General features: G+C 36.7%; 1 protein-coding gene and 1 long non-coding RNA gene across 2 annotated transcripts; one reads left to right on the plus strand and one right to left on the minus strand.

Annotated features, from left to right (window-relative positions):
* Nucleotides 1-8,868: 8,868 nt before the first annotated feature.
* LOC131323150 (uncharacterized) lies at nucleotides 8,869-10,094 on the minus strand. Its single transcript, XR_009199092.1, has 2 exons — nucleotides 9,852-10,094; nucleotides 8,869-9,264 (listed from the first exon to the last, which is right to left on the minus strand). It is a non-coding gene; the product is annotated as an uncharacterized LOC131323150 (long non-coding RNA).
* Nucleotides 10,095-10,170: 76 nt separating this feature from the next.
* LOC131323146 (receptor-like serine/threonine-protein kinase SD1-6) lies at nucleotides 10,171-11,946 on the plus strand. The gene is made up of 2 exons (XM_058354810.1): nucleotides 10,171-10,389; nucleotides 10,498-11,946. The coding sequence occupies exons 1-2, from the start codon at nucleotides 10,216-10,218 to the stop codon at nucleotides 10,834-10,836; spliced, it is 513 nt and encodes a 170-aa protein (XP_058210793.1). The 5' UTR covers nucleotides 10,171-10,215; the 3' UTR covers nucleotides 10,837-11,946.
* The last annotated feature ends 921 nt before the right edge of the window (nucleotides 11,947-12,867 follow it).

The following is a 12,867-nucleotide window of genomic DNA, read 5'->3' on the forward strand; positions in this document are numbered from 1 at the left end:
ACAATCGGAACCAAATAGTAATTGGGGTTCTAATACCTCATTAGCAACGTTTGCCCCCATTTTAGAACACAACAACTAATTCCAAGCTGTAGGGCCCATCTTAATATGCCGCCAAACATATGGATCGAAGAGACATTCATGGGAAAATGACGGCTCAGAACGTGTTTTGATAATTAATACCCGTCAAGGACAAGTTAAGAACATTTGTTAATGCTGAAAATGTCCTTGGCGGGTATTAATTATTAAAACACGTCATTGGCCGTCATTTTCCAGACATTCATTGCTCTTGAACCAGCAGCTATTACAGAATAGGAGAGGGTCGTCGTTTGCTCCATCGGAGATAGGAAAACGTGGGTGAGAGAAAGAAAGATTGGTGGTGTTCCAGCATTGGTAGTGTCGGCTCCGGTGGTGGAGAGAGAGAGAGAGAGAGAGAGAGGGGTTCAGATCCCATCCAGTTTCCTACTATCCATTGTGTCCATTTAATGGATGGGATTCACTCTAAGAAATCCAAGGAATCCCATGATGCCACGTCGAATCTTAGTTTTGCTCTCAAACGGCAGTTACGGCACTACCAATTTGCTAACAGAAAAGCCCCATTCAATGTGAAAAGAATATTCTTAAATTGGCATGATTTTGTGAGGCCTATTTCGGGACCTATAAAAAAGATTCGAATTGCAAGTTATTCTTAAAATATTTTTTATGGGTTTTTGTAAAAAATTAGCTCAATCCAATAAATATAAAAGCCTTTTCAGCATTCGTAGAAGCCTTACAAATTCTGAAACATCCAATGAATCTTGACAGAACCCTCATCGATATCGAATTGAGCTAATTTTGTTTAGAAACCCATAAATAAATTTTTAAAATTAACTTGCATTGCGATTTGAATCCTTGTAGGACCCGTGATGGACCTTGAAATTTTTTTAAAAAAAAATCATTCCCATCTTAATGTACCAAACAGGGAGTAAACAACTTCATTTTTTTTTTTTTTTTTGTGGAGCCTATTACGGGTAATACTAAAATAATTCAAACCACAAATTATTATTAAAATATTTTTTATGGGTTCTTGAAAAAATTAACTCAATTCAATATTGATAAGAGCTCTTTTAGAATTTGTAGAGCATCTACAAACACTGAAAATGCCCTTACAAATATCAGATTGAGCCAAATTTTTACAAGAACCCATGAAAAAAAAATTAAAGAATAACTTGCGTTTGAATCATCTTTGTGGGACCCGAAATAGGACCCAAAAAATCATGCCCATTTAATAATTTTTTTTTTTTCATATCGATTGGGGCTTTCCCATTATCAAAAGGTATTGCCGTTTGTGAGCGAAATTAAGATTGGACATGGCATCACGGGGTTCCTTGGATTTCTCTAAGTAAATCTCAGCCATTGAATGGACCACAATGGATGGTTGGAAACTGAATAGGATATGAACCAGAGAGGGAGAGATGGGGATGCAGATGAGGAGAGTAAAGTTCGAGAGAGAGTTGGGTGAATTTGTCGAGATAGAGAGTGTCGAGTCATTTTTGGTCAATATGAATTCTAGGAACAACATTGTTAGTATTTTACTTGAGGGAATGGGTTAAATAATTTGAGATGTGGTAGTAAATAATTATTTAGCCTATTCTGGGCCCATAAAAAATTATCAGAATCGTCCATTTTGTTGAGCTCATCGAAAATTTCGACCTTGCAAAAATTCATGTTGATAGGATACCGATCAATACCTGATCCAAAGATTCAAAACGTAGTTATCTTAAAGCAAATGTGTGCTATCCAGCGTGCACAGTGTTTTTTTCCAAGTTAAATGTTACGTTCAAACATTTCCTAACATGCACTATTCTGATTTGTTACAATTGAAGAATTTCCGAAATCTTCAATCAATTTACGTTTCCATTTTTTAAGCCAATGGAAGCAATTTGAATTATAGTATGGCAAATGATTTTGGCACTCCAATCTTTGATGATAGCACTCAAAGACTTGTCTTTTAGTTTAAAAATTATACAACTAAACGACAATTTTTAAAGTGCCATAATAAAGAATTTGAGTGCCAAAATCATTTTCCTTATAATATATAGGGTAAATTTCTTTTATATCCCTTCGACTTTGACCAAAAATTGATTTTGGTCATTCACCTGTCAATTTCGGCATAAAAATACTTCGACTTTCTAATTTTTTTCAATGTCATCCTTTAGAAGCAATCCGTTTTCTTTGAGTCCTTCTATAGGGACCGACGGCCGCACCGGGCTGTCTCCGGCCACCGGACGGCCGATCCGAGCTGTCCAAAAATTCTATAAAAAAAAGGGGGGGCTAATGCGGGAATCAACGGCATCCAATACAACTTATAAATTGAAAAGTTGAAGTATTTTTATGCCGAAATTGAAAGGTGAAGGACCAAAATGAATTTTTGGTCACAATCGAAGGGATATAAGAGAAATTTTCTCTAACATCTATAATAATATACTACCTGTTAGAGCATCCACAATGGAATAATCAAAAGTTGTCACATCATTTTTTGGTTATCCATTTAAGAGGTTGCTAAGGTTAGATTAGCAATATAGAAGTCCATAATGGGACAATCAAAATTGCATAACCAAAACTTGCCATATCACCTTTTTAACTTATAAAAATCTAGAAATTGTGACATAGAAAATATATATTTTAAAATAGTTTTCAAACTAATAAAAATAGGTTATTAGAAAAAGAGAAAATAGTTTTTTGAAAACTTTGATTAAAAAAAAAAAAACAGTTTTTGAATAGAAATTTTTTTTTTCAAAGAACAGTTTTTGAAAAAACAATTTTAATAAAAAAAACTGTTATAAAAAAATTTGGGAAAAACAGTTTTAATAAAAAAAAACTTTTTTTGCAAAAAAATAAAAACTGTTTTTAAAAGTATTTTTGTTATAAACATGTTGAAAATGGAAGGGAAATTTTTTTTGTGTAATGAAGGTACACTTGATTGAGGAAATGTGAAGACAATTAAATATGATTATTGGCAAAAGATTGGTAGTTTTGATTATCCAATGGCTAAAATTTGATGAGTTGCTAAGATGTTTCTAAATTTGGTTATTCCAGTGTGAGCTCTTTTTGAGCAAATGTTGCTAACTTTATAAACCTTTTTATTTTGACTATATCACTGTGGATGCTGTTTGGGAGTTACAATACAACTTACAAACCAAATTTCCTAAAATTTCCGGTCTACAATTGCAAATCCAATCCAGAATTCCTAATATGTTTCTTCCTCTACTAAAACTGTAGAACTAAAAGTATTTCACCGCTCCCGCTCTCTCTCCTCGACCTTTTACCACCGCCGACACCAATACCTTAACCCATTTCAAGTTAGTTGGTTATTCACACCGCTGTTTCCGATTCTAGTCTTTTTCCTTTTTTTTTTTCCCATTTTTTTGGGTCCATATCTTTGTTTTATTGATTCCCATTTACAAGATGAACAATGAGAATGTTAATACTAATGTTGCCTGACGCAATCGAAAACGGACATTATTTGCATGTCATACCGATACTGAAATGTCTAAAGAAACACGCCATGTTAGATTAGGGATCTTACGCAACAAAATTGCTTATTCGTGAAGGTATTTTTTAATCAATACTTACTTCTAATCAACTCTTCTTCATCACCTGTGGATTTTTTTATAATGTCACCCAACAGGAGTGCGTGCTCAACTTCATCAGAGGGGGCGTACCGTTACAATACTAAGAGAGATAAACTTAAATGACACAGCACGGCATGGTAAAAATTCTAACCGCATGTTTGGTGAGTGATTTTTTTCTGAAATCTTGGACCGACTCATCATGCATTTGGACTCTACCTATCGACAATATAAAAAAATCAAATTACGTGGACATTAACAAAACAGAATTACCTATCGACAATGATTAACATAATTTTTAGTTTTTGTTTGGGGCCTTGATTTTTTTTTTTTGGACGAGATTGGGTCAACTTGATTTTTTTCCCGAAATCTTGGGTCCACTCATCATGTTTTTGGATATATACTACCTAACGACAATATAATTATAAAAAAAAAAAATGTGTGGCCCGTGATCTCTGGTTCAAGTCCTTCCTCTAAGACCTGGCCGGGAGTTGCCCGGCAAGCCCCTCCGGCGAGACGATAAGTATGTGCCAGAGGAAAGGGAAGAGACTAGGGTTTTGAGTGGGTATTCGCGTGTAAGAGTGCGTACCTTTTCAAAGGCGTCATCCTTCAGTATTTATAGAGTTTCCCTGACTTGCTCTCCAAGCACAGGCACGTGCCTTGCGCGGGCCAGGCGATGTCACCATGACGTCATTGAATAGATCTGGTAACCGCTTTTGGGGGTGAGCTGGCGTGTTCCATGTGCGCTCATGATTATCCCATGGCGTAACCGTCTCTGCATGTGGGTGGGCGCGTGGACGCGCGGGTGGCCGAGCCCAGAAGAGCTTGTCGGTTGCCTAGCTTGAAGAGGAGCCGAGCCTGAAGGGAATTCGGGCTAGGCGGCATAGTCCACGGGGCCGCGCCCCAAATGGTGGCCGAGCTTGGCGAAGATCTTCTCCGTCGCCAGCGGGAAGGCAAAAACGAGACCGACGACTGGTATGCCTCAGCTGTGGCCGACGGTGGATGAGGGGTAGAGGTGGTCCATGGTGTAATCACGATAGAGCTCGGCCTGCTACAAAAAACACAATTACATGGACATTGAAAAAACAAAATTACCTATCGACAATGATGAACATAGTTTTTTTTTTTTTTGGGGGGGCTTTTTCCGTTTCATGGTTTCAAATTTCAATTATAGCTGTTGTTGAACACAAATATAAGGGTGATCACATGGTTGTGCTTGATTTTTTTTTTTTTTTTGACGAGATTGGATCAACTGATCATGGCATTTTAATAATCTACCATCCCTTTCATATATCCCATAATAGACATAGTTCAACTGCATGCTAAGAGAGTTTAAATGTGAATTTTGGTCCTCAATTGGTAAGCATAAAGAACTATACATTATATGGAGACTACATCAAATTGAAATTTTATGCCTACTTACATATTCTCCATTGTTTATATTAAGATGGAGAAATTGATACGTCTCGAAGTGTCTCCAAGATTCGAGCCGCATGACGATGATCAAGCAGCATTTGAAGAGCAAGATGCGGAAATTGGTTTGAATTATTCGCATGTATTTTAGGTATAATGTAAAAATGGTCGTGACATGCTCCATTGGCTCAATGAAGCTCTTGCTAAAGGATACGAAGACATAATTTATCTCACGATGTGTCTCATCCTATTTGAAGAAATTAGTGTTAAAGGTAAATACTTAAAGGCCATATATAAATCACACTGCATTTTATAAATATAGTCATACCTTTATTTGCGATGTTTGGCTTGGATAATGGTGTGTAGATGCTCGAAGACTATCTTTCTAAATACTATGGACACGCATATGTTTTTATTATTCCTGCTCGAAAACCTGTATGTCTTGACTATTGTGCCTCTGCGACGATTTTCGTGTTAAAGGTTGATTGGTCAGAAGAATGTTTTCACTTTTTCAAAGGTAAGTCGGCCTTTTACTTTCATTGTCACACCTAAATTATATACAAACCAGTTCATATTAATTTCGTGATGAATTTAATAATTCTTGATCATATTTATGTAGGAATGTCGAGGACTAACAAAAGAACAATGGGATTGTCGTGATAACAATTTCGCGAAAGCATTGAAAGATTTTATAAAGACATTTTAATTGTTAGGTTACGTTGGCGAATGGTTTATGGATTTGGAAATGTTTGGATCTACTTTAATATTTTGTTTGAGCCATTGATTTAAATGTGCAACTTCTTTTTTTGAAACGCCAAGGAAATTTTATTAATCTTTGAGAAACTACCAAGACTAAAAGAACAAGGATTAAATGGCATCATATCCCTAAACAAAGCCTAAGAATAATTTTGTACCAATCCAAAACCTAAGAGAGAGAAGAAACCGAGATTGACAAGCTGCCAACCCAGGAAATGGGCCAAAGTCCAAACACCTAACGGGTTTGAACACCAAAAAGGCCGATTCATTCGCATATCACGGGTCTTTGCTAGTTAAAAATATTGCAATATGAATCTTATTTGAAAGATCTCATAATCATTTATATGGTGAAATAAAATTTAAAAACTATTTTCATTAGCACATTACTTTTAAACTTGAAAATTTTAAAATAAGTGCTTATTTTTTTAAGAAAATTTTTGGAACTGGGTACACAGACAACTCTCTCAAGCTGGAGGAATTCTGTGTGCAAATCAGATACCACGTGATATTAATGCAGCACAATGCAATCGTCAGATTAGATTGAAACACTTTTTTTCTCCTTTTTTTTTTTTGGCTTAATTCGTTTGGTACCTTTTAATCCTAGCCGTCAATTGCATTTTTTAACAACTCGTATGTGCTGCATGAGTACCACTTGCCCTATAATCAACTTTCTGGAATGCAACTCTCTCAACCCCCATTTCCTGCGGATCGAAAAAAAAAAAAAAATCCCATTTCCGGCTTCGGCTCCCCTCCAATATTCAAAAGTCAATTATTGTCCCTTTTTTGGCTAGGATTGCCCAAGCAAAAATCAACGGCCCACATCAACCCCATTTCCAAGTTTCCTCCCCACGGCAACATAACCCAACTTATTTTCATTTTACTTTCCTTAATGCTAGATCAACGGTCCACATCAACCCCATTTTCATATTTAAGAATTAATTAACGGCTTGGATCATTCGTATGAGATCCGGAAATGAACCTTGCATGCCGATCTATATAGTGTCGGTACAAGTTACGCATAGTAGAGTTCTTAGACCCTGTTCCACTAAGCATTTTTTCTTTTAGCATTTTTTGTCCTTGTTCCAAAAAAAATAGTGTTTGTTAATTTTGTACTAAACTTTTTGTGAATTATTGATTCGGCTTGACGAGACAAGTCAGGTTTTTTACTTTTACCAAATAATTTGAAAAATAATCATTTTTAAGCAAAAAAATAAAAAGTCAACTTTTTTTTGCTAAAGAGTGGATTTTTTTAAAAATGTTTGGATAAAAGTAAAAAGTGAGACAAAAACTAAAAAACACGATTTTTTTTAAGGCAAATGCTAAACAGTGCACGGTGGCACCCGTTTAATGTAGGTCTCGGGTAGCCTTTTCTGTTGGTGTCAGTACAAAATTTCTTATTCCACTGACGTGTTTTGCTTTTCAAATCAAATTACAAAATTGCCCTTGAATTCTTCCCTTAATTTTCTCTGCCCAATTTACTTTTTGAGCGATATAAACGCATCGATCTCTCCTCTCTACGAACTCTCCACCGAGTCAACTCTCATTTTTTTAACCGAGTCAACCTTCTTGATCTTCTTCTATTTCGGGAAGGTTTGGATTGAAAAGTTAGTAGTAATTTTTTTGTTTTTATTTGAATTTTTTTGCATTTGTTTATTTTGCGTCAAACTTTTGCGACTTATTAATTCGTCTCGACGAGAGAAATAGGAAAAGTAAAAAATTCAATCGAAACTCATAATTTTTTGTTATTTTTGCCTTTATTCAAAAAAGTATGAGTTTCATTCGAATTTTTTTATTTTTTCGATTCTTCTCGTCAAAACGAATCAATAAGTCACAAAACTAACAAATGTGAATTTTTTTGAATAAAGACAAAAGTAAGTTATCATTTGACTTTTAAAGCTAAATCCACCCGAAACCATCCCGTTCGCCTCTGATACACTTGCCAACATCTCTCTAAAACCTTCTGTCTAAATCGTTGATGCTCTATATAACACACACTAACCCTATTATATGTTCGCTTAAAAGCAAATAAAAATAAACGGATCCCCCACAATTCAATCTGAAGTGCTTCAGAAGAACCATTCAAACTCAAAAGAAGATGTTTCAACAAAGCTATGCAAAGTACAAAAAAAAAAATCTTTGAAATTCGGGCCATTTTGCATCTAATTTCGTTTCATATTTTTGAAAACAGAGACGAAATTTCTAGTCTATTTGTAATTCATGTTTTCTGTTGGATATTCTACCTCAGACCAAACCCAATAAATCTGAATAATTCTTAACATGACATCCAATAAATGAGTCGATTTGTATGAGCTTTTCGGTGACTACTGTTTGCCTACCCATATATTCAAAAACCAGAGCCTCATCCTTGCCCCCAACTTGCCAGAAAAATCTATCCTTATGACCACGAAATTGGCCATTTCGTGTGCACTGGTTCTAATTTTCGATCACCGTGGTTATAATGACCAAAATTTGCAGGCGACGGGTAAGAGGCGAGAGGTGAGAGAATGGAAGGGGAAGATAGGTTTCTTTCAAATTGGGGAAAGAGAAAGGTTAAAATTGTAGGTTTCTTTCAAATTGGAGAAAGAGAAAGGTTAAAATTGTCATTTTGAAAAAGAAAGAAAGGTGTCAGTAAAAAATAATGACTGTGTGGAAAGAAAGCACCACACTCAACACGTGAGACATCACCGATACCAGAAATAATAAATTTTTATTACTTTTATCCGGTGCATACTAGCAAATCAAATTCGATTCTGATTCTTTGGGCAGAGGAAGAGAGAGCAGGTGCATGAGTTTACCAAATCACTCCCACACCAAAACTTAAACAGTAAACCGAAGTAAGGAAAAAAGGTCATGGAAGGAAAACATGAAAAGTCTGAAAACCCATTAAAGTAAAAATAAATAAACCACAATCTCGGCACCCAAATCCGCGGGAGCCACCAGTCAGAGCATGCAAATCTACCAAAATAACCCTGCACAAAACGATCAAACTTCACAACTTCACAAACACACCAGGGTATTTGGGTACTTCAACTAAAATGGTTTCGTCCGTCCTCCAAACGTGCCAAACCACTTTAAGGAAAAGCAAGAAGGGAATTGCCTTTGCCTCTGCTCCGAAATCTAGAGGACAGTCTTCAATCCTCATCCTACGATTTTAATGATGCTGTAAAAGGTAGTACAAGATTTGGTATCTAATGCTAGATTTCTTCCATCGGATACTAAGGAATTCTTATTCCTTTTTTTAACGATACAATCGAGCAATCATAAATGCAAGAGTTGAAAGCATGACTCATTGAATCCGAGCAACGTTATTGCTGAGATTCATGCAGTTATGATCCTACAATTTCAATGATGCTATAAAAGTTAGTACAAGATTTGGTATCTAATGCTAGATTTGTTCCATCGGATACTATGGAATTCTTATTCCTTTTTTAAAGGATCCAACAGAGCAATAATAAATGGAGGAGTTGAGACCATGATGAAACTGAATCTGTAAGGGGACAATGGGACAATGTTGGAATTTATTTATGTGGCTCACATGCCATATCAATCCTAGCTAATTATATTTTATAGTATTTATGTTCGTAACTAAAATATGGGTATTAGATTTAAATGAAATATTGCCTAAATAGTTGGTGACTATTCGTGAAAAGGTTTGGTGACTATTCGTGAATAGACATGGTGACTATCCATGAATGTGTTTAGTGACCATTTATGTGTAAGGTTACAACTATTAATGAATAGGTGCCTTATTACTTCTTTGATGGAAGGAAGTATGAAAGGTTGTATCCATTGGGAAAGGGTCCCAATCTATCTATATAAAGACATGTGGTTACCATTAAGTTACAGGTGTGAATAAACTGATATAGATTAGATTGGAAATCCTATCCATTGCTCTCGAAATCCTATCCATTGCTCTCCAAAACAATTAGTGAGAGTTTGTGTTTGTGAAACATATTGGTTCAAGGTCGAAATGATTTCCAGGTTTCTCAAGACTTAAACACTATGGCAAAAATTAAGTAATTTTTCCGCTGCGTATTTATTTTGATTCTCCCACATAGGTTTATCAGGCAATACACCAAATCCATGAACAACTTTACGGAAACACCCCCACCTTAAACCTCAATGCCTAAACTACAACACACGAAAAGGGACATGGATGGAAAACCTTGAAAGTCCAAAAACCTATTAAAAAAAAAAAAAACAGAATCTGCACACCCCAAACGGCAATCCGAGGATGCCAAACTACCAAAACAACCTCACCAACACTACCCGACCGCACACACTCACCAACTACAAGAAGGGCATTTAAGTATTTCAAGAAAAATGGTTTCATCCATCTACCAACATGCCAATCCTCTTTAAAGCAGGAAGGGAAATATAGTCCACACTTTCGTACCTTTTCTCTGTAACAAAATATTTCTGCATAAATTTGTCTTAGATGATTGGTTTCGTACTTGAATCCAACGGCTACATGTCACCGGAGTATGCATTGGTAGGCCTCTTCTCAGTCAAATCTGATGTCTTCAGCTTCGGAGTATTATTGTTAGAGATTCTAAGTGGCAAAAAGAACACAGGCTTCTATAACAGTGACTCCCTTAATCTTCTAGGATATGTGAGTTACCACAATGCTATTGCAATTCTTAAGTTCTTTTCCAACTTGACGTCTTTTGTTTACTTTCTTTTTATTGAGATGTACTTGTAAGCTAAATTATTTACACAGGCATGGGACTTGTGGAAGAACGGCAGGGAACAAGAAGTAAAAGATCCGGTATTAGAAGATATATCTTCCTCTAATATACTGCTGAGATACATACACATAGGGCTGCTTTGCGTTCAAGAAAGTGCAGCTGATAGGCCAACAATGTCTGATGTTGTATCCATGCTCAGCAATGAACTCGCCCCTCTACCCTATCCAAAACAACTTGCCTTTTCAACAAGTAGGAGTGTCCTAGATCAAATTTCAAATCAACGCCCCGAAATTTGTTCAGACAATGATTTGACAATCTCAATTTTGGAAGCAAGACAATTCTTTGAGGATTCATCATATTGTCAGTGTTAGTTCTTAAAAGGAAGGTAGCAATACTTTTCTTAAGCTCGAGTTTTACTTCTTTCCCACATCCATATTTTTCATATGTTTACATGTTTTCGTGTTTCTCACACATCAGGTATGTTAAAGCTTTCAAATGCAGGAATTCTCAACTTATCAATGGCATCAATGACATTATATGGTATTCTAACAACATTTCAAGATCTGCACCTGATCCTATTTTACAACTTTTGGACTCTGGAAATGTTTTCTTGAGAAAGCAAATGATAATATGAAAACCGAGAATTTCCAATGGCAGAGTTGATCATCCAGGTGATACATTTCTATCAGGAATGAAGATAGGAAAGAACTTGTTAACCAGCCGAGAATGGTACCACTCCTCATGGAAGAGTTACGATGATCCAACTCAAGGAGATTATTCATTTGGGTTTGACACTCATGCATACCCCCAAATAATTCTGAGGAATGGATTGGTACTGCTGAGATGTACAGTTCTGGACCATGGAATGGTCTCACGTTTAGCGGGACTTCAACCTTGATACAGTTTTTTCAAATTCCGTTTTAACACAAAGGAGGTGTATTACACTTGTTTCAAGGATGGTTTTAAGTCGGAACACGGCTGCACCAGCTGATGATTGTCATATTTTTGTACCCGGGAAAAGGAGATAATTGTCATATTTACACCCCTTGTGGCAATTATGGTAGCTGCAACATTGGAAATTCCCCGGTGTCTGGGTGTTAGGATGGTTTTGTGCTCAAATACCCAGAGGAGTGGGGCAATGGAGAGAGGCCAAATGGGTGTGTTCAAAGAACACCTTTGGATAGCCCCCCAGGGTGTAGGAGATGGGTTCGTCCAGTATTCGAGGGTCAAATTGCCTGACACGTGGAATTCGTGGTTTAACACAACGGATGACCTTGAGGAATGTGGGAGAATGTGCTTGGGAAACTGCTCTTGCATGGCTTATGCTGTTAAGCAGTAGCAGGGGTGCTAGTGTTCCATTTCAGTTGTGAAGTCATGCAGTCGGTTGCTGAGTTTTAGTTAGTCCGGCTGAGTCCAGCCCAACAATCCGTGTGAGCTTAGTTTGCCCGATGGGATTGATTTGTGGTTCTTGAAGTTGGAGAGTACATATAGTGGTTCTCATTCTTTCTGTAATGAAAGGAAACTGTTATTCTTGTTCTACACATTTTTCAGGTTAGAAATTTGTTATATGCAAATCTTGAAATATGCGATCAAAAGTTTTCGGTCTGCTCCAATCATCTGCCAATTAAATTTTTGGAAGAGAAATCTCTTAATAAATTCATTTGACGTCATTCCTGGATAGAAGCAGCGGCCGATGTTGGCTCTACTGGGAAGAGAAGAGAAATAACTCTCATTTTGATTGGAAACATAGGTGCCGTTGTACATGCTATAGCGCGTGAACGTTTCAAGAATCAGAGCAAACATTTGTCCGTTCCACATTCCACTAGTCCAATAGTACTAAAATTAGCAAGAGCTGGGACTAAGTGGGGAGTGTAGAGCGATATGATTGAGAACAAGAGTGGAGGGTCCTATTAGAGGATTATGTGACCTAGCTTACAAGCGTCCCAGCCATGAGGTGAACCTTTGAAAGTCTGTCAAGAAACCAATTTTAAAGATTAAAACTGCAATGTATTGTTTGACTTGGGTTCAGTCGCTTGTCCTCCTACCTATAACTTGGATAACTTGGGTCATCATTGTTGAAATTTGAAAAGTCTCTCACCAAACCAATCATAAAGAAGGATGAAAAGGTTAAATGTTAGAATCAGAGCAAACATTTGTCCATTCCACATTCCACTAGTCCAACAGTACTAAAATTAGCAAGAGCTGGGACTAAGTGGGGAGTGTAGAGCGATATGATTGAGAACGAGAGAGGAGGGTCCTATTAGAGGATTATGTGTCCTAGCTTACAAGCGTCCCAGCCATGAGGTGACCCTTTGAAAGTCTGTCAAGAAACCAATTTTAAAGATTAAAACTGCAATGTATTGTTTGACTTGGGTTCAGTCGCTTGTCCTCCTACCTATAAC

Source organism: Rhododendron vialii, chromosome 4a (assembly GCF_030253575.1).
Source record: "Rhododendron vialii isolate Sample 1 chromosome 4a, ASM3025357v1".
Classification (NCBI taxonomy): Eukaryota; Viridiplantae; Streptophyta; class Magnoliopsida; order Ericales; family Ericaceae; genus Rhododendron; species Rhododendron vialii.

Excerpts from the sequence above, each read along its gene's own strand:
- LOC131323146 (XM_058354810.1), top strand. The coding sequence starts at position 10,216 with ATGATTGGTTTCGTACTTGAATCCAACGGCTACATGTCACCGGAGTAT. Across the intron at positions 10,390-10,497 it reads CCCTTAATCTTCTAGGATAT|GCATGGGACTTGTGGAAGAA; the intron begins GTGAGTTACCAC and ends TTATTTACACAG.